Source organism: Theobroma umbraticum, unplaced genomic scaffold (assembly GCF_002168275.2).
Source record: "Theobroma umbraticum cultivar Fairchild unplaced genomic scaffold, ASM216827v3 scaffold_51.0, whole genome shotgun sequence".
NCBI lineage: Eukaryota > Viridiplantae > Streptophyta > Magnoliopsida > Malvales > Malvaceae > Theobroma > Theobroma umbraticum.
In genome coordinates this window covers 8,249,974-8,271,706 of record NW_018397260.1, presented here as the reverse complement: position 1 = coordinate 8,271,706, position 21,733 = coordinate 8,249,974, and the positions used below count along the sequence as shown (strand labels likewise).

Genomic DNA, 21,733 nt, shown 5'->3' with positions numbered 1-21,733 from the left:
CTTTTCATACATATTCACAAGTAATTTTCCTGTTTTAATTACGCTTAAATACAATAATTAATTAGGAAATAATTGTTGCTTAAGAGCTCTAATGTGTCTGTATAGATGCTGTAATTGGGCGCAAGATGTTAACATCAGTTAATCACAACCACAGTCATCTCAATCTGATCCACCTTGGCCGCACATGGCTGCTTTCGTCATGCGCGTGGTATGCTTGCTTATCCATTCCATCCCAACGGAAACAATGCGCGACGCTTGCGTAATTAAACACTTCTCGGACAACCATGTGCACTAACCCCAGACAGATGAGACGTCTTAGTCTGCTAAGCTGGTGGGGGCTAAGGGTTCCCCATTCACTAAACAGTCCACGCGCGCGACTGCCCATGTCTGAGGAGGCGGGAATCTCCATTAAGGGAGGTTGATCAGGTCAGTCGCTCTCAGTGTGCATTGGTAAAAACTCACGGGCCAAAACAAAGATTCACAGCCGCCAAGCGATTACAAGGAGCGAAGGTCAACACAACGTTTCAACCGTCAAACTCGAGGGAGTCAGTTAGCTCAAATTCAGCAGTTTTTGTAGCGCACGGAGGCTGCAGTTTTTAATTTTAATCACTAATAATCTTGAGGGAATCGAATTCTATATTATTTATTGCATATAGATGTTTGCTTTTTCTTTCTTCTTTTTGTCATTTCACCTTCCTAATTGGATAACCTGTTGAATTAGTGAAAAATTGACTCGATCCATTCTTTTAATATATATATATCCAGGTTCAGAAGAAAAAGACCTTTTATGCTTTGCAGCAATGAACCTCTGATCGTTCGGTCGTTGTTAAAAATTTGGTTTGTTTCAAAGTTAATGACCCAGAAATTGCGGTGGCGAAAAAGTTGGTGGTGATCAGACGAGACACAAACAGGTTGTTGGGAAGTCAAAGAGAAGCATATGTTTTACTTGAAGGTGAGAAAACAATGCATCATTCGTTCATTTGTCTTTGTCATACTCAAGATTCTAATGTGTGCCAATGGATAAGGTTACTTTAGACTAATCTAGCGGACGGACGCCATGTTTTTTTACACTACGACTTATAATCATTTGTTATTAAACGTTTGGAATCAAAGCTTCCCCTCTTTTGACTAACCAAGACAGCTGTTGGAGAAAGCTCTTGCCCAGCCCAGGAGTCGGCCTATGAAGCAACTACAGCAAAAGACCAACTCTTTTTTTTGATAAGCAAGATTGCATTTCCTTCCCTGGAAGACTTTATGGTGTTTTGGAAAAGAGATAAGAGAGAGTAACCTAGGAGAATTATGATTGGTGTAAATTTATATACAAAGAGATATGAAAGCTAGAAATTTGACAGATTTAATAGCTAGATTGGAATTAAGAATTCTAGTGCTAAAGTGGGTATATCAACACATTGTGTTTATGAGTTTAAGACTTCAAAATTGGGCCCAATGGGATTTTAGGCCTTAAGGGGATTAAAGTTTTGTCCACATTGAGAATTGGGTTTGGACGAAACACATCTAGTCGGCATGAGACTGCATCAGTCATGACGATAGTCACGACTCCATGAACATATGCACCAAACCCAGTAGGGAAAAAGGATTCCCACCCACAATTAATCATTTCAATGTCTCCTTCGGAGTCAAATTTCGAAACAATTTGTAAGTCTATGTTCTAGAATACATGAATCCTATAAAATTTGTAGAATTCTTATACCTTATCTATAATGAGTCATTTGTGCATATTCTTGACTATGAATTTCGTTTTTGTATGTTTCCAACTACCGCCTTAGCACATAAGAAAGAAAATTTCGTTTTTGTTTGTAAGTATAGAGTAACCATATGTACTATAAAGTCACAGTAGTATGATCTGTCTAAGCATCTAGTCAGCTTCTTTTTGTGAAGAAAGGTCATCTAAGCAAGGATTTTGACCAGTTCCCCCTTTCTATTTCTTAGAGTAAAAGGATATTTCACAATTTAAACCTGCATATAACTAGCTTCATGCTTCCTTGTTCAGCCTCCTTTCTTTTCCTTTCAGTAGTTAGTGTAGTATATACTGTTGCAGATTTGAAAGATACTGACTAATTCCTTTTTCTCTATTCTAGAAGATATATAGGGGGCAGTCGGGTATGGTAAAATCAAAATCTAAAACAATCTTTCCCATCCAAACTTTCTACTCTTTTGCCTTTTTTTCGTAGTATTTGCATCCACGTCAAAACGCTGTCCCTTTTGGCCTCTTTTCTACATCTCTTCAACCAAACCGTGCATTCCGTAAAGAAAGCTCAAAGGCTCTAAGCAAAAGAAGAACTGTTTTAGGTCCTATGAATCTATGATATTTCTATATGTATCCATTAACTACGATTCTACAGCTCGGATATTGTGGGGATCTCTTGATGATTTTGCTCAGGAAAGTTGTGTTTCTTGGTTCCCGCTCCATGGAACATGACATATCATCAACATGGCCCCGTTAACCTAATATCTACAACTTCTTGTCCGTGCCAAGGTATTTTATTTGAGCACTTATCAGACATTTGATACGAATGATATTGACTGCTAACAGATAATATAAAGTCGAGAAACAAAGGGAAAAAGCAAAAACTCTCTCTTGCTTTAGAGAGGTCTTCAAAAATCAAAGATAGGGTGCTGTTGGTATGACGCAAATCTTTACTAAAGAAGCAAAAGGTGAGACTGAGAGGAAAAGGAAGTGATGGGAAAATATATATATATATATATATTATATGTGTGAATAACAGTAACAATTATCCAAATGGTTCTTTACACGATGGATAACATGTCAAAGGACACTCTCAGATGTTGAAACTTGAAAGAACTCTTGCTATGATCGTTCAGACTTGGGATGTTTAGTTGATTTCTTTATAGACAAGTTGCTCCCCCAACTTCTGCTTTCCAGAATTCTAACATGTTTGCATTATCCTCAGCCGTCTGACACACTTGACTGCAGATGCAAAGCTAAGGAAAGTAAATTAATTTTGTCTACAGCAATTCTAACAAGTCATGCTACTCTTAATCTGTCATGATATCCGCTTAAATTAATGATAAGTTAAGGCAACTTATCAGTGGTGGATGAATAAGGTGTAAACGGCATCAAGTTCTAGGTCATCGGTGTTGGGAGGGATTGTTTTCTCTCTATAGATAAGTTTGTCTAAAAGATACAGCTAGAGCCGGGCACTGAAGAACTTTCGCTGGTTATGCGCACATGGAAAGTTAAATTGCAGAAACTTTTTGAACATGCAACGTAGACATCCCACTTTTGCATGTCACTAACAAGATGATAAATAATCTAATTATAATAAATAGAATTCCGACTATATATGCATAAACATGCTAGTCATGCATGGTCAACCCTTGTTTTGGTGGGCTAAGCTATGATTTCCGGATTAAATATGATAAACCACAAACAATTTATTAGTGTATTGTTCTTCCCCGAGCAACAAACTTTGGAAACCTTTTAGCACTTTTCTGTGTAGATGTCCTACCCTGACTGTGCATATTCTCAATAGATAACCATGCAGCGATGGTGCTTATTTGTTTATAGTTTCTTTTTTTTCTTACACTCTTTTGTTCTTTTTGACATATCAGAAGTAAAGACGTGATAAAATTGTCAAACCCTGTTTTGTTTGGCTTGGTTTATTGCCCCAGAATCATAACCATAACAAATGTAAATATGCTTCTAATTTGTTGAAAAGGAAGAATGGAATGTTAGTAAGGGAGAACAAAGAGAAAACCCCCCGAAGTAGGATGAATCAGTACAGCCAGCCGCCAGCCCCCATGCATGTATATACCGTCGGAAAATGATGTGGGAAAATTTAAGCTGCTTTTCCGTCTAAATGAAGTAAAAGAAAAGGAGCTGTACCAATCTTCACATTGTTTCTTTTTCTTAATGGTTAATAGTCATGATTTGCAAGTCCAAAAGAGAAATAAAATAGGAGGAAATGCTCTCAATCATACTAATTTTATTCTTCTTGTCTAATACTTTGGGCAACATTATTTTTATCATATATATGTTGTCTGTCGCACATCGTATAAACAACATTTTATACTTATCATTACGTGTTTAGGGAACCGTAGCCACATTTGCACGAAACAAATTTGGGTTTCTTTTTTAATACATGAAAAACGTACATATCAACTTTTTCACATGCAACGTTGGCATTTTCACTTTAGCAAAACATTGGCATGTGCTTTCAGACACGTCATTTTGCAAAGCTTTCATATTTTACTCCAGCTACATCATTCCGGATTTGTTTATTTTGAAGATTCCGGATAATTTGAATTTAAGAAAATGAAAATTTGTCAGAAGTGGGATTTGAATCCACGCTCTCTGACGAGAACCAGAACTTGAGTCTGGCGCCTTAGACAACTCGGCCATCCTGACAGTTTACGCATTTATTAATGCAGCATTACTACCGGAAACTTGAAAATGAAAGCAGCGAGAAATGATGCAGGTGCCCAGAAGAGATGAATAAAAGGTCCCACGGCCAAGTGCCTCACACGGCACCACGTATACACTGACGTGGATCAGCATTACCATTTGCCGTTTTGCTAACCATAAAAGCAAAGTCGGTTCCTACTTTTCTCCCTCAGCTCAATCCCCAGGGCCCATGTATCCTCGATTCGGGTTTCAGGCTTCGAGCCCAATTCCAAACTTTTTAACATCATCCACTTTTCCAATTTAAAAATCACCATGAAAAGGCATTGGTTCAACCCATTTGCTTTACCTTGGAACAAAAAATAAGTTCTATCTTGAATTACTTGCTTGTTTTAAGCTTGGTTTGCCTTACAAATAACTTAGATTCGGATGATCTTATTTGTACTTGCATGGATTCAACGTCCATAAGAATTTGTTGATTCAAGTACCCAATATCTTCTTTTTCTTAATAAAACATTTTCTAGCAGGTGTTTTTTCTCATGACCTAAACTCCAAAATTTTTTTAAAAAATAAAATCTTTAACTTATCTTTCAACCACATTTTAAGATAAATTCTAATTTATTTACAACTTGAAAAAACTCAAAATCCTGCATATAAATGATTTATCTGCATTCTTATAATTCGACTAATCATGTAATCTCTTTTACTATATTAATAGTATTGGTTTGGACTTTGTAAATTTAATTCTATTATTTTAATAAAATTACCATTTATCATTTTTTTTAAAAAGAGAAAATTAAAAATACTTTTTCAATGGTACCATATTAGAACTAGCTAGTTTTGAAAAGAAAAAAAGGGCCATTGGCATAGATATTAGAAATAGTATTAAAATTTTCACGTGTTTAGGCTTTAATTGGGGAAGAAAGTGGATCCCGTGGAGGAATTTGTTGTCTGCCGGCGACGGCAACGGGGACGGTGTTTGATGAATTGGTCACAAATATTAAAATACTAACTATATATGTCACAGCCTGCTGATGAGTAGACACGTGGCATAATCGAAAGACAAAGCAATTTATGCTCCCACCGACCACCGTCGGGGTTGGGACTTCGTCTTTCGATCTATGCGACGAGGTACTCTTTTCGCTGCAGTTTCACTAACTAGGTATAGTGACAACCCCTTTCATGTTTTATTCTCAATTCAAAAAGGAGTTAGAACTAAGTGTGAAGACAGACTTATTTTTCAAATGCAATCCCTTTCTTTTTTTTGTTTTTTTTTTTTATTTCTTAAGCTAAAGATATCGAAATTTATGTTAATGATCTCCTGTGGCACACAATTATTAGAAAGTTAAACATTAACATTTATAAATCCTCAAATCTTTACACGTGTAAATGGCTCAACTCATTATAACAAATTTGACTTAAAATAATACATTTTTAAAAAAAATTTATACTTTTTAAAATATTTTTGTAGTTATAATTTCATTATATAAATTTTTACATACGTTATAAATAAAAAAAATTACATTTTTTTTATATTTCTACTAAATGTGAAGAAAATGAAGTTAAAAGTTTAAATAGTTGCACTTTTCAAAATTTTATTATATAAAAAAGTATGTCGCTTAAAAATATATGATTAAAATACAATTTTATTATAATAACGTTTTAAAGGAAATAACTAAGAAGGCTTTTGACAACTTTAATAGAACTCAACTTTAATAACTAAGCTAAGGCAAAGTAAATCAATCTAGCTTTTTGACTATGAACAACTCTAGTATCATGTCACTTTGTTAATTAATTCAAAGTGTGAAACAATTGAATTTCGTCATGAGCTTAGTTTCAGTAAATGCATGTTTTTCAGAATTTCTAATTGTTAGGAATCTGATTCCTTTGGAAAAAGGTTGCCAAGACCTTGGCCAAGAACTATAGCAACATCGATCATAGTTAAACCCTCCAAAGCTGAGATTCTAGGCCATATTTCTTCAAACACGTTTGTTAGGTGGATAAGTCGAAGAGATGCTTGGCCAAATACATTATAGATCCTATTCATGAGGAAATCTCAATCAAGAGGACTAGCTCCAAACTGGTTGATCAATCAGCTCTGAATCTTAAGTAAGGAACTATTAAGTATGTCAAGGAAAGAAAGATATTCTATAATATAGAACCGAGTGTGTACACACTTTCCTACAATATTTAATGGAATTTGAGTCGTAAAAGCTTCCCATTAGAATCTCATCAATAATTTGGCATATCTACGAACAAACTATATAAGGAGAGATTTAATTCTTTAATTTTCTTATTTTTGGACCACCATGTCTGAATTAATTATTCTCTTGTCAAATAATTTCACTTTTTCAGACATTTTTAAAAAGATAAATTCAGTTATGGATAAATTGACATAAGAGATACATTTTTCCATTGTTATAGATTTGATCAGTTAATCCCTCTTTAAGCAGCTGTTTGATATTTTTCTTATGTCATTTCTAGGTGGAGTTAACCCTCTATCAGAGCCCACCAACCAGGGCACTGAAAGAAAAGAGTGACGATAAAAAGGTGAAGGAAAAGGATGAATTTTCACAATACGCTAGCCCACAGAAATTTCAGCATACGTTTCTGAAGTGAGATCATGAGAAAAAGCACTAACGCGAGATATTTATTACACTTGATCGACCTTGACCTGATGAGAAAGCAAAGACGAGATAACGATTAAAGTTTTTTTTTTGTTTTAATTTTTCATTAAAATTAAGCAGCGACTCATGATCCGAAGTCAATCTTTACTTTTCTTTCTCTTTTTACTCCTTTTTCCCATTTCACAGTGAGCAAAAACTTAAATGAATAATCTCTTTTATACTCTCATTTACATTCACTTGACCAATGATAAAAACAATTCTAATTTAGATGGGTAATTAAGATGCAAAAGAAACAAAAGGTATTTGTTATTGAAAGGCATTGATATTTCATAAGGGAAACTTAGAAAAAAAATTGAGAAATGTGAGTTATTAAAGTCTTCTATCACGCAACACTATAGTTTTTGCTAATCCGAACACATTCGTCAAGTTGCATTTAAGGGTATCGAGTTTCTTTTTCAAAGAACAAAAGATTGGTGGGATTTTATTTTTTTATCTTTCCGTCCAGCAAGGGTCGGCAAAATCTGGTTCCGCACCATGTAAGTTTGATACTTTCAACATTTCGTTATTTGTCAAAAATATGCTTCACTTAGAATGGTTAATACTTTGTACCAATAGTTTTTGTTTGTTTAAGTGATATAAATAATGAATATGTTTTTGGTTTGAGGTTTCGATATCTTGCAACTTTTTGACTAGTGTAGTAAAACTTACGTGGTCTTTCTTTTGTCCTCATACAACAGTCGATTTTATTCCAACTTCGGCCCTATATATATATATAGTAAGTGCACACCAGCTGACATATAATTTCTTTCGTATCATCAAATCGCCTGCTTCCATCTCCAGTCCTGTCTCCTCTCACAGAAAAGAAAGAAACATCAAACTTCACCAATCTTTTTGGATGAAAAACCTGAAACACTCTTCGAATTGATCTCCCCTCCCATTATCATCCACCCAACCAAAACCCCATTAGACCGACTTTTTTCTTCTCATCATTACCATCATCATCACAGGCAATGCGGTCTTTTTCTTCCTAAGAAAAAGGTATAATCTTCATCAGCATTAAATCACCAACCCCGTTTTGATATAGCATTTATTTTAGTTATACCACCAATTGTCATTCCTGATGGATCTGATCTTCTCCGCTTGTTTATTCGGTCTGCTCTCCGTCTTCCCAGGTACAATTTTCGAGAACTCTTCCAAATTTTTACGCTGATTGATGAATAGCATTAACGTTGACAGATAGCTTGCATTCATGCAGGAATTTCAGGGACTACATTTACACTAGTAAATAAATGTGAACACACAGTTTGGCCTGGTATTCTTGGCAACAGCCAGTTTGGTAGCACCGGATTCGAACTACCGTCGGGGGGATTCCGATCGTTCCAGGCACCGCCCAGTTGGTCAGGTAGATTCTGGGGCAGAACCGGGTGCACGCCAGACCAAACTACTGGTCAACTTACCTGCCAAACCGGTGACTGTGGTTCCAGCCAAGTTGAATGCAATGGCAAAGGTGCAACCCCCCTGCCACCTTAGCTGAGTTCACGATCGGATCAGGTACCCAGGATTTCTACGACGTCAGTTTAGTCGACGGTTACAACTTGCCAATGATAGTGGAGCCAAGCGGTGGGTCAGGCGGCTCGTGCTTGGCAACTGGGTGCGTTACCGATTTGAACCGGCAGTGCCCGACGGAGTTACAGTTTGGGTCCGGTGAGGCATGTATGAGTGCATGCGAGGCTTTTAAGACTCCCGAGTATTGCTGTAACGGCGCGTTCGGAACACCCGACACGTGTAAGCCTTCCGTTTATTCGGAGATGTTCAAAGCGGCGTGCCCGAGATCGTATAGCTACGCGTATGATGATGCTACGAGTACGTTTACATGTACGGGAGCTGATTATACGATTACATTCTGCCCTTCATCAACAAGGTAACCACTAAGGATAGAAAAATAATGGAATATTTCTTTCTTCTTTATGTTTTTTTTTAGTTAAAATATTTTTGGTTTTCGGGAGAGATCAATTTTTTGGTTAAATTATTTGTTGGTTTTTTTTATAATATTTTGTTTACAGAAAAGAATTAATTAGTTTACCAGTGTTGTAAGGTGGGGTGGTGGGATTCTCAGTTGAATCTGAAGATGTTCTCTTTCTTTTTTAGTGTATTCTAATTTGCTTTCATACGACTTTCTTAAAGCCACACCCACACTTCCTTTTGTAAGGCATAAGCTAACAGGTCATGAGTCAGGACCATTAGCTTGTGCCATACATTAAGGATCTTGCTGTCTCTATTTATTAGCAAATAATGAGCAAAACGAGTCAATTTTTAATATGTACAAATAAATTGGAAAAAGCCATTCCTGATTGACAGAGTAGAATCCCAAAAGAAAACACACAAAGTGCTAAAATGAAATAACTTTGTTCCAATATCTGTATCAGAACAGAATCTCCTTTTTAACGTGATAGATTGTTTAGAATTTTGATTTCAAAAGGCAAAATAGTTACATTTCGGTTTACATTCCGTATTCTCTTTGACTGTCTTTGTTAACTATTTGCTGTAATTTTATGTCTACACAGTCAAAAATCTGCAAGCAATACGACCCCAGCGACAGGAACAGCGGCAACGGCGACAGGCACGACGTACGGATCTATTACAGGGTCAGGAGAGGTCCCGAAGACAGACGACAACGGTTCATGGTTTCCAGATTTTCTTACAGGAGAGTCCTCCAGGACTCTTTCTTCTGCTGTTTTCAGCACCACATTGTTGGCTTCAGCGATTTCCTTTCTGTTCCTCTCTAAATTTAGTTCATAAATTCTCGACAGCTCTCCAACAACACAACAACACAAAGCTGTTTCTTAACAAAAACTAAAGTGGAAACTAATTTGGGATTCTTCTGCATTGTGAGGAAGTGCTGTTCAGGTCCAGATTGTAAAGCCCAATTTTGGCCAGGCCGCTTGTATAGATTATTTGGAAACAAAACTACTAGTACTATTATTTTTTTGTCTTTATATTTTAGTCTTGAAAGAGTCGTACACCAAAAGCAACAAATTAGAAAGGAAAGAGCCTCAGGTCATTATTTTTAATTCATTAACAAGGCAATTTAAAGGTGTTACTTTACTGTGAATCTGAGCAATCTGGTTGGTGTCTCTTGGTGGGTAGCTGATAAAGGAAGCCCCACTTTGCTAAAATTGCAAGCTTGGTAGTTTGATGATTTCATTTAGCCGCAATGAGCCTTGCCATTATGGTGTCTGTGACAATAGGGCCATTCTTCCATTCATTTCCTTTTATGATCGGGACTCCTTTTTGTGTCTAAGAACTAATTGATTAAACATTGCATACTCTCCAGTTTTAGCTCTAGAACCATTGGATCAAACCTAAACCCGACCATGAAAATGCAAAAAAAAAAAAAAACATATTTTGCCTATGAAAATGAGAAAATGGGATTGAAATTTGCAAGTTTTATGTATATATGAGATTGAAAATGAGATTATGACTCTCATCAGGTTATTACTATTTAATCTGTGATCCCCTCGTTTGGATACAAATTACCCAAACTTGCACTTGTGAAATTTGATAAAGTTCTTATAAAAAAAGAAAGTTATTTCATCGTGAAAGTTCAGAGGATAACGAAGGAAAAAGAATCCACTGCCTTTTTCCGCACTCCTCCTAAAGATGTCGATTAAGATCAGCCTTGCTTTTTATCACTTGGGGTTGAGGTGAATTCTTGATCACGGCTTTGAATATTGACTGCTTACTCCTCGACATCTTGTGCGTATTTCGGGACAGACCCGGGGGAAAGATTTGCCTGTAAAATCCTGAACCCTCACCCTCGGAATCTAGTAATGATACTGAGTCTCCGGAAACTACAAAACGAACCCTTAAATTGAATTATTGCATGCCATATCTCAGTTTGGAAGCGAGCATAAATGTCAACATTAACAGAGTTTTTTGGTTCCAATAAAATGTGTATGATGGAGATGGTGTTTTTAAGTCCGGCATTTTTCTCCATGTGCGTGTGGACATGCCACTTGAATCTTTCTTGCTTTGAAGCTTTGAGATAGAAAGATCAAGATTCCCAAAATTGATGAAAGACACGCTTGGTAAAAAGCCCGAAAAAGGCTCCCGTTAAGATTCCCTCTTCAGTGGGTTTTGAGCGGTGAGAAAAATTGGCACACCTGTGTAGGGAACCCCTTCTGGCTGACCTCCCCTCTACGATTTCATAGGAACAAAGCGACCCTTGCTCTAAGGCTTTCTTTCTAATTTCTAAAGAGGCCATCACTATACTAATTTTTTCCCCTGGTTCAAAAGGGTCGAGTGGTCCAAAACCAAAGCCCCCACTTTCCCAAAAGTCAAGGAGAATTTCGCCCTTGCATGACACACAGAATAAGATTGAGCCGCAAAGGAGGCGCTTCCAAGTTGTTCAAGGGCAATACTGTTAAGGGGCTTTTGACGAAGATTCCTCTGTTGAAGCTCTAACACAGCAATGTCCGAACCATATTTCAGAGTTTCAATTAGTGCGATGCTCAGATGGCATGGTCTCACCCCTTTTGTATTTAACAGGGTAAACAAATTGAAATGAAAGCAACGGAGATGAAGTATGGTTCGTCTTCATCCAGTGAAGGGCATGAAATTTGGACGAATGGGAATCAGTCTTAGATAAAATGTAAAGCAATGGCAGGTGATTAAAATAAACCAAGGACAATATAATGGTCTAATCTCCAAGGAATCATATCTATTTCTTTTAATCACTCTTTTCGGGAGTGCTTCCTTTGTTTATTCGTTGGGCGGCTCCGATAGGAAGGCAGCCAATGAGTAGATTTGCCCCTCAGAAATTGTCATATAAAATGTGGAATCTTTTTGTTCGTCAAAAGTTTCAGAGCGATTTGCTGCATTAAATAAAATGATTAATTTGCATCGTTAACTTAGCCATCGGATACTAAAATTCATAATTATCCAAGAAAAGGAAAAAGGTGACGTGTGAGCCAGCTTTTTTCCTGAAGTCTAAGCCCAGAGATAAGCAAACGGATGGAAGAAGGACTCAGTTTTTTTTAGCAGACTCAGAATGGAGATGGGGGAAGGCCTTTCTACCTGATTCCACATTAGGCCTCGTGGCCACAAGACGCCATGGCTTGGAAAAGCCCGTATTACTACTAAGTGCCCGTTTAATTTAAACTATTTTAAACTTATTTACTATTTAAAAGTAAAAATTAAATTAAATAAATTTTATAAAAAGTTTTTTAAAAAATAAAATCTAGAAAAAAAGTTAAAAAAATTCAATAAAAAACTTTTTCTTTTTTTTTTAAGAAAAAAACACACCAGCTTGAGAATTATTTTTTTCTAAAAAATTCTTCTCTCAAAAAATACTATCCCTCTTTCCCAATCGATTTTCCTCTTCTTTCTCCCTTTCTACAAATCATCATTTTAGTTTTTTTATATTCTTACAAAAATTTTAAAAAAAATTATAATTTAAAACTACATTCGGGTATTATTTTTATTTTATTTTTTTTATTTTTAAAACTCTCTTTATTAATTGATATTTCTCAATTTATTGTTTGATAAAACAATTATATGATGTTTATTTATTTTTAACTTTTTTATAATGAATATAATATTTGATGATTATTATTGAAATAATTAATCAAATAAGTCACTCGTTGTTAAGATAAATTAAATAAAAATTAAGATAATATTTATTAATTATAGTTATTAAGATAATATTATTTATAAAGATAAACTTTGTTGATAAAGACATTAATAGCTAAACGTAATTTTTCTAAAATATTACTCCCACTTTATACTTTTCTTTTCTTTTTTTGAATTCTCCTTCATTGTTAAAGTTAAAAAATTCTACTAGCCAACTCTTTGTTTTCTTTCATCTCTTTTTATATAATTTATTATTAATTATAAACTTTATATTATATAATTTTTTTATATTTTCAAATTTTTAAAATTAATTTTTTATTTCAAATAAAAAATTAATAATTAATAAAAAAATATTTATTAAATATTTTTATGATACTTTTAATTAAAATTAAAATTATATAAATTATTTTATCAAATAGTTTATTTATAAAACAAAACTTATATAAAAAATAAATTTACTAAACAATTTTAATTTAATTTTAAAAATAATTATTTTTTATAAAATTTTATAATAACTTTTAAATTAAAAAAAAATTAAACCTAACATGCTCTAAATAAATTTAGAACACCTCTGGAGTCTCGAGGCTTTCGCCCCAGTTGACATCAAACGAAGTTGTTAAAAAACGACCATAAATAGTTGAAAATCTGAAAAGTATTAACACGCATTAAAAGAGAAATAAAAATTGCACACAGCTTTAATTTCAGCACCCCTCGACATAGATTAGAGGCTAAAGACAAAATTCCTGGCAACTATGGCTACATTAACTCTAGTTTCTAATGTTTTCTTTGATCCAAGTTTCAGACTTAAAATGCATTATGATGCAGTTTCTTCAGGTTCTCTTAAGAGATCAGAGTAGAGAGGGAAAAATAAAAAACATATCCCGAGGCTTCAAACGATCTACAACTCATCCTTGAGATCAGTGTATGCCTCATTGCTGGCTGGTTCAGCTTCGCCCTTTGAACTGCCTAATCCTTCTTTTGTCTCTGTCTCCGTCTCAGTTTCTTCTACATCATCCTCCTCCTCAATGGTTGCATCGGGACTGATATTTAGGCTAGATTTCACTGTGCTGTAGATGTGTGAGGCAAAATCCTTGGGATCGGGTAGATTGAAGCCACTCTCCATTAGAGCTGTCTGGTAAATGAGCTGAGCCGTTCGCTTCACACCCTCATCCTGAAAATCCAGCAAATGATTTTGTTATATATAGAGACTAACTAAATGCATTTAATTCCTACAAGTTGGTTAACGAGTGCATGCAGGACCAGAATACATCCCAGTTTCAGAACTGGGACATGGTAAATTGTTCATCCATACAAACTACACATTCATGCCCCTGGAACACAGTGTCATTGAACATGCGTGTTTCTATTTACATATGTACGTACCTCAGGGTCCTTAACAACTCTCTCACGAAGCTCCTTGATGATCGGGTGCCTAGGGTTGATTTCAAGCACCCTCTTGCCGCGCATGTACGCCTGCTTGCTAGCATCCGATAGGGTTTGAGATTGCATGATTCTCTCCATATTAGCACTCCATCCAAACTTTGATGTAACAACCACACAAGGAGTGTTGTCCAAACGGTTACTTATCTTCACATCATCCACATTCTCGCTTGTAAGGGCACCCTTCCACCATTTGGTTAGTTCCTTGAATGACTCCTTAAGTTCCTTGTTCTTTGAGTCTTTCCCAATTTTCAAGCCCTCCTTGGATACATTTTGGAACTGTTTGCCATCATAATCCATCAAGTATTGCATCAGGTACTCATCAACAGGATCTGTGAAGAAAATAACCTGCAACAAGAAAGGCCATTTATCACATAAGAAAACAAGACAAACACATATTAGAGAAATAAAGTAAATAGAAGAAAATATGTGAAAAGGATGGTTTTGAATCAAGTAGGTAAAATGTAAATATCGAAGTTAATGGCAAATGTTTTGCAGTACCTCATAATTTTTCTTCTTAAGCCTCTCCAAGAACGGAGATTTTTCCAGCTGTTCCTTGCTGGTGCCTGTAATGTAGAAAATATCCTTCTGTCCGGCTCTCATTCTAGAGATGTACTGATCTAGTGAAGTCAATTTACCATCTGACTTGGTGCTGCATGAAATTCATATACCATTAGTCATTACAAGCAGATTGCCTCAATAAATTAGTCAAAGAAACATAAATCAAGGCATACGCCATTAGTCAAAGAAATTAAAGATTGCCTCAATAACTAAATGCTAAGGGGAAAAAACATAAATCAAGTCAAACACCTCTCAAATCGAAGGAGTTTTGCCAAGCGATTTCTGTTGGTTGCATCCTCAATGATACCAAGTTTAATGGATTTTCCAAACTCATTCCAGAACTTAGCATATTGACCCTTTTTCTCGTCATCGTCGGTGCCAGATTTTTCAACTTCTGCATCACCATCAATATTCAGCTCCAATACTATCCCAGAAAACACTTGGAATAAAAGAGTTTTATTTTGGAAAAGTCATTAGTCATTAGGCTATAGTCTGGAGAATTATTAGTAAATCAAATTCCAAGTAAGTATAAAAGAGCAGTTATAACATGCCTTTCTCATCTTTGCCACTGGACTCATCAGGATCCTCCTCAGCAATTTTACGAATCATATCAAGGGCTTTCCTAATGAGTTTCTTCTTGATTGTTTTCAAACTGCTGTGGGCTTGCAGCATCTCTCGTGATACATTGAGTGGTAGAGTATCAGAATCAACAAGACCCTGCTCGACGGATTATCCATTGAAAAACCAATCAGATCACCAGAAAATATGTCTCAAAAACCTCATTAGTGCAGATTCAAGTCAACTAAAAGAACTTAGAATATCTTCAATTACCTTCAAAAAGTTAAGATACTTTGGTATAAGCTCATCAAATTCATCAGAGATAAAAACTCGTCTAACATACAACTTCAAGTTGGCTTTGTTGGAGTTATAATAACTCTCATACAGATCATGAGGAGCCTTAGGAGGCACAAACAAAACAGCCTTGAACTCAACATCACCTTCTGCAGTGAAGTGGCTCCAGGCCAAGGGCTTCTCATCACCAAAGTCCTGCAGAGAAACACAAATATACAACAATAAATGAGGAGAAATTATACTTTGAGAAGGTTAGAAACTTCTCTACGGTGTTCTTCAGCACTCTGGACCTAGGAAATTTATGGCAAACTACCTTCACTAGAGACTGATAGAATTTTGTGTATTCCTCCTCTGTCACCTCCTTTGGACTGCGCAACCATATAGCTTTCACATCATTCAGAAGCTCCCATTCATTAGAAGTTTCCTTCACCTTCTTTGTCTTTGGTTTCTTCTCAGTGCCGTCATCCTCACTTTTCTCAGTATCTTCATCTTCCCCTTCGTCAGAAGTGCTATCAGCTGTTTGTAGCAATAAAAAGAATAAAAACAAAAAGATGATCAGAACATGCTTCCTATTATAGCATTAAGAGGAAATGGTATCAGCAAGTCTAAATAAAGATTAATAGGCTACAAAACCATATCAGCAAGTCTTAAATTAACAATAACAGACTGGCTTTCAGTGATACATACAAGTTTCCTCCTCATCACTTGACTCATCTTCATCGGCAGGTACCTCAACATCAACTTCTTTGGTTGCCCAGATATAGATGGGGAAGTTGATGAATTCAGAATATTTCTTCACCAATTCCTGCAGACAAATACCTCAGCATGTTTTATTATTCCTATAATCCATCAAACTACAAGTTTATGAAGATAAAAATACAGAGGATGCATGACAGATCAAATAATTCCCAAATAAATTCAGGAGACCTACAATAAAGGTCATGTACGCAAACAAGACTTAAGCTATACTAACCTTCAATTTTCCCTCCTCCAAGTACTCCTGAGCTTCATCCCTGAGATGCAATCTAATCTCAGTACCACGTCCCAGTGGTTCATTCCAAGTATCCTCAGATATTGCAAATGCCCCATCAGCCTTTGATTCCCATACATATCTGAAAATCAAAAGATATTCATCAATAATTATTTAATGATCAGTCAAACACCTCTATAACACCTACATTAAACTCAGAAGACTCACTGTTTGTCATCATTGTGTTTACTAATGACTTCAACATAGTCTGCCACCAGATATACAGAGTAGAATCCAACTCCAAACTGCCCAATCAGGTTAAGATCTCCACTGCTCTGCATTTTCTCAACAAATGCTGCATACAAAAGAAAAAATCAATTATTATGTCATTAATACTTGAATCAAATTTTATTCTGCTTTAACAATAGCAATTGAAGCAAATAAACCTAAGACTCACTTACCAGAAGTTCCAGACTTCGCAATTGTTCCCAAGTTCTTGATTAAATCTTCTTTGGTCATTCCTATACCTCGGTCACGAAGTGAAAGAATTTTCTTCTCTTTGTCCAACTTAATCTGCAATGCCATCGCGTTGTAAGGCTCAAACAAGATACAGTTGTTCTTTACATGCATCAATATTGACACAAATTCTCCATTTACATGCTCATTTTACAGCATTATAGTAATTCTCCCTAAAATTATTGGTTAACCGAGTTTTCTATATTAATATTCTACAACACAATGTTCTAACGTGTAACACTAACCTGGATCTCCAGCTTGGCAGTGTCACCTTCACCCAAAACTTCTTTGTCTGTGAGTGAAAGGAACCTAATCTTGTCCAACGCCTAAAATTAAAAAAGAAAAAATCCATTCAAAAATTAAGTTCAAAAATAATAACTCAAAACAATTCAAAAAAGAAAGACAGAAAGCATACATCAGAAGCATTGGATATCAACTCCCTCAGGAAAATATCCTTGTTGCTATAAAGAGAATTGATAATAATATCCATAAGCCGAGACACCTCAGCCTGGAACTCAAACTTCTCCGCATTACTGCGAAGCGATCTCGCAGAGATCGATTCCGATTCTCTGAAAAAATAAAAAGAAACGAAAATATTTACAGATTCAGAATATAACAAATAAAGCTAAAAAGTAATGAACAGCATATTCTAAAACAGAACCATACCAACCTTTTAACTACATCAGAATCAGTTTGTAAACCGTTAGGCACAGCGCCGATCTTTTCCTCAACTTTTGGAGGATCTACGGCTCCTTCCTCCGCATTTGCTTGTACTTTTCTCCCTGAAACAACCGTAGATCCAGATTCAGCATTCGAAAGCTAATATAATCGATAAAAAAAATTCTGGAAACGAAAAACATAAAACACGTGAGCTAGCCTTGATCTGAGAGGAGACTGAGAAGGCAAAGAAGAATCAAAGCGGAAGGGATCGCCCACTTCCTCATTGTTTGCTTCGGCTTCTTTTACTAGTAGCTTCGACTCAGTGGAATAATCAGTTAAGATTTGGTTATCTATTGGAAATGTTGAGTCGGTTCGCGAGTTTTTATATAGCGAAGGTTTTAGTCATGGGGAAGCTTTAGACCTTGCGTGGATTGGACTACTAGGGACTGAAGCTGTTGTTAGCAGTGTTTCGATTGGTTAGCGGTGCCAGCATGGAGGATCGAACGGTTAAGAGTTTTGCTCATCGGACGTGGAGAAATTTTATTGGGTTCTCTTTGTCTCTTCGACGTGGAGAAGCCGAGTGTTATGGCCGGCCCCACGAGAAGACTTCGGCACCTGGAGCCCACTTGACCGATAGATCGTCAACGGTGGATGATTTAGCGGTTTTGATTTTGGAAACGTGGCGTATAACGATTGGATGTTAATTCCTCGCTTGACGTGGATGAATTAAAATTTCTAGATTGTTCTACGGGCATGTTTGGTGGCGGGAATATCCGTACTCCAACCACGGACTATAGTTTCCTGCTTTAAGTTCGGTAAATTTTTCCCTTTTCAAATGTCATTGATCATTTATCTACCCATAAGAATTAGAGAGTCAAACTAGTATACCATATTTATTCTTGAATTCACCATACTTATGAATGATTAACCATTGATTTATTATCTTCTTCTCATTATATGTTTAGAATAATTCTTGAAACAATAAATGTGCATATAATCATAATAAGTTATACGAGCTTTTAAGAGAATAATGATTAGTAGCATTTCAACTTTGTGTTAGATGGAATTGTAAATATATTTTTTTATTTGTTTTAAAATTATAAAATATAAAATTTAAGATAAATATAAAAGATAAATACTAAAAAAATAACCAAATTGTTTTAAATAAGATACAACATTTTAAAGGTAAGAGGAAATCGGATTAAAATAAAATTTGAAATTTGAGTAATAACACTCTCTTTTAAAATTTTAAAAAAAATTGAGGAGTTTAAATCTAACAAATCAACCAGCTCAGTATATATTTGTTAAAACCAATATATATCAAGTTTTCCTATTTTATGTTAATATAACATAATTCTTTTATGATAAGTTTACATTATAATTGAAACAATAAATGAAATTTACTGGGGGATGAGATTTGGATACAATTTAGTTCCTTTTGGTTTAGAAAACTATATATATACTAAGCTTTTGAAAAAATATTTTGTTTTATTTTTCAATAAAATTATAAAGCTAATGGCCTAAGGCCATGGAGGGGATTATTTGATAGGCTCAATCTCCATATCCGACTGAGATATCATTTTAATACTCGAAAAACAAATATTATTAAAATAAAAAAAGAAATTGCTTTGATTCAAAGTTACTTCATTTTGTGTTATTTTTCTCTTCAGCAGAAAACATAAGCATGGCCTAAAGATAAATTTAAGTCTATTTAAAAAATTAATGTCATGATTTATGACTTGGGGTCATCGACCACATGATTTTGGCACCATGGAAAGAAGTCGAAAAGTGGAAGATTCTCAGCAAGTGCAATTACATATCTGTCAAAGTCTTCATCGCGTTCGCTTTTCAAGCCTTCTAATGACTCGTGTTGATCGGGGTAGTCTTTTCATCTAGTGTCCTAGCACTTTCTTTGAAGAAATTGGTGCAATGATTTGTTCAAAAGACCCGCCATCCCGGCTAATAAAAGGAAAGGAATGAGGTGTTTCCATTTTTTTATGGAGAGGGACAAAGTTATGTGTATAAACCAAATACACTTACCCAAAACCATATTGAATTATCTTTTAATCAAATAATGTCATTTATAAATACGTAAAATAATATTTTTAAAATAAATATTTTAATTTTTTTATTAAAAATATAATAATATTTGATTTAAAAACAATACTAAAAAAATAAATGTCTATAGTTTACATATTTTTTAATTACGATGATTCTACTTGTAATTTATTAGTAAAATAATAACAATTATCAGTTGTTAAAACAACCAAAAAAAAAAAACCAAGAAGTGAGATCTGATTCAGTATGGGCTATAGGCTATATGAAGCACAGGCCCATCATTAGGTTTTGAGCTCCAATAAAGCTCTGCTCCAGAGTAGCAAGAGGAGACCTCCGATTCTGAACCCGACAAGCAATTAATTGTCTCCTACTACTTAAGAAAAAAATTGATTTTTCTAGCTTAAATGCTTTTGAATTATCATAATTTTACCCGTAAAAGTAACTAATTAACATGATATATGGGATTGAACAGTAAAAAAAGGACGATTTCGAGATTGTGTTTTTTCTTTATAACTATTAAACGTAAATACACTGAGGAAAGTGAATGAATTTTTAAGATAATGGAGAAATTAATCAAATTAAGTTTGTTGATAATTATGAATAAGTAGAAGAGTAACCGCGTTCTCGGGAGTGTAAATTTTTTTAAATAATTGATTGCAAAACTTTTGTATATAAATTTAAAATAGTATAATATAAAATTAATTATAAATTAAAATTAAGTTGATTCTATTACTTGAAGCTATCTCAGTATTTAAATGGTGTGAATAATATTGGTTTATAATCATTTGAGAAGTTAATTAACGTATAATCAATTTTCAAAGTAATAAATTCAGCTTTATTAATTCAATTTGAATGAATTTCATGATATTGAATCTAATAAAAAAATTTTTAAAATTTGCTTAGAGTAATATAAATATATTTTTATTTTCCTTTTATCGGAAAACTCTGAAGGAGGATAGGAAAGTAAAATAAGATAAGTGAAAGAAGGATGGAGAGGGAGGGCACAAAAACATAAGTGATGGTTGTTTTTAAAGGAAAATCTTGAGAATTGAGTGAGAAGAAAAAAGAAAAATAAAATCTCATTTCATTAAAATTGAAAAAATATTTTAAAAGTAAAATAAGTGAAAGAAGGAAGAGAAAGAGGGGCATAAAAACATGAGATTTTAATTAGAGGAAGTGGTAGTTGTTATTAAAGGGAAATATAAGGAATTGAGTGAGAAAAAAAAAGAAAAATAAAATACCATTTTATTATAATTGAAAAAAAATTATTTATATGTGAGAAGTGACTGTGAGACTCCTGATATATTATTAAAAAGCATAATAAAAAAAATCTAGCCAATAAAAAAAAGAAAAAAATTTAAAAATTAGAGCTCAGGAGAAATTGAACCTAAACTAATTAATGGTTTTGCTAAGAATCTTATTGCTATTCCAAAAGAAGTTGTTTAATTTAATTAGGAATGACAAAAATATATATCTTAAATTATATATATATGATTTAAAAAAAATAAAAAAATTAAGAGATGACAGTGAATATAGTTATTAGTATTATTATTTACTTCAGGGTTTTTTATATATAAATTACGCTTCTCAAATTTATTTATTCAACTCTAGTCATCAATTTTAGAAGTCCAATAACATCAAACAGAAAGAGTAACATTCATACAAAAGCAATAAAGTATGTTTAGAAACGGAAAACCACTTAAATAAAATAGTTTATCTCGTTAAGGGAAAATGAATCACAAATATGTCAGAGAAATTATAGTATTTAATAGACATAAAAGTTTTCTTAATTTAAACTTGCTTATGAATATATTGACATTAAAATATAAGTAAAAACATAAAACTATTGAAATAAGACATTTTATCAAAGTAAAAATACTCAAAACAATCAATAATTCATTGAAAATTAAACTTCATATCCTTAAAAAAAAAAAAAGTTCACATGAATAAACCAAAATGCCTGTAAAATGTCCAGAAGTCCATAAAAATCATTGTCTCCTTAAAAAACAAAGGTGCCCATGTAACATTTTGATA

At 34.3% G+C, this 21,733-nt stretch overlaps 2 protein-coding genes and 1 non-coding gene across 3 annotated transcripts; 1 reads left to right on the top strand and 2 right to left on the bottom strand.

The window, feature by feature from the left end:
- Positions 1-4,306: 4,306 nt before the first annotated feature.
- TRNAL-CAA (transfer RNA leucine (anticodon CAA)) lies at positions 4,307-4,390 on the bottom strand. The gene has a single exon. It is a non-coding gene; the product is annotated as a tRNA-Leu (tRNA).
- Positions 4,391-7,831: 3,441 nt separating this feature from the next.
- On the top strand, positions 7,832-10,117 carry TLP1 (THAUMATIN-LIKE PROTEIN 1). Its single transcript, XM_021428012.2, is given in 4 exon segments — positions 7,832-8,183; positions 8,267-8,523; positions 8,526-8,932; positions 9,576-10,117. Coding segments are annotated over 4 exon segments (951 nt in total). The 5' UTR covers positions 7,832-8,131; the 3' UTR covers positions 9,811-10,117.
- Positions 10,118-13,307: 3,190 nt separating this feature from the next.
- Positions 13,308-18,015, bottom strand: SHD (Chaperone protein htpG family protein). Its single transcript, XM_021427996.2, has 15 exons — positions 17,859-18,015; positions 17,652-17,763; positions 17,397-17,550; positions 17,227-17,307; positions 16,927-17,038; positions 16,694-16,820; positions 16,469-16,607; positions 16,183-16,300; positions 15,809-16,011; positions 15,475-15,690; positions 15,195-15,360; positions 14,893-15,037; positions 14,584-14,734; positions 14,026-14,430; positions 13,308-13,813 (listed from the first exon to the last, which is right to left on the bottom strand). The coding sequence occupies exons 1-15, from the start codon at positions 17,923-17,925 to the stop codon at positions 13,541-13,543; spliced, it is 2,469 nt and encodes an 822-aa protein (XP_021283671.1). The 5' UTR covers positions 17,926-18,015; the 3' UTR covers positions 13,308-13,540.
- Positions 18,016-21,733: the final 3,718 nt, after the last annotated feature.

What these genes read in the sequence shown, in the direction of transcription:
- SHD (XM_021427996.2), bottom strand. Translation starts at nt 17,925, where the DNA reads ATGAGGAAGTGGGCGATCCCTTCCGCTTTGATTCTTCTTTGCCTTCTC. An exon ending in AAGTGATGAGGAGGAAACTT is followed by an intron (nt 16,012 to 16,182) that starts GTATGTATCACT and finishes TGCTACAAACAG; the next exon opens with CTGATAGCACTTCTGACGAA. An exon ending in TTAAGAAGAAAAATTATGAG is followed by an intron (nt 14,431 to 14,583) that starts GTACTGCAAAAC and finishes TTCTTGTTGCAG; the next exon opens with GTTATTTTCTTCACAGATCC.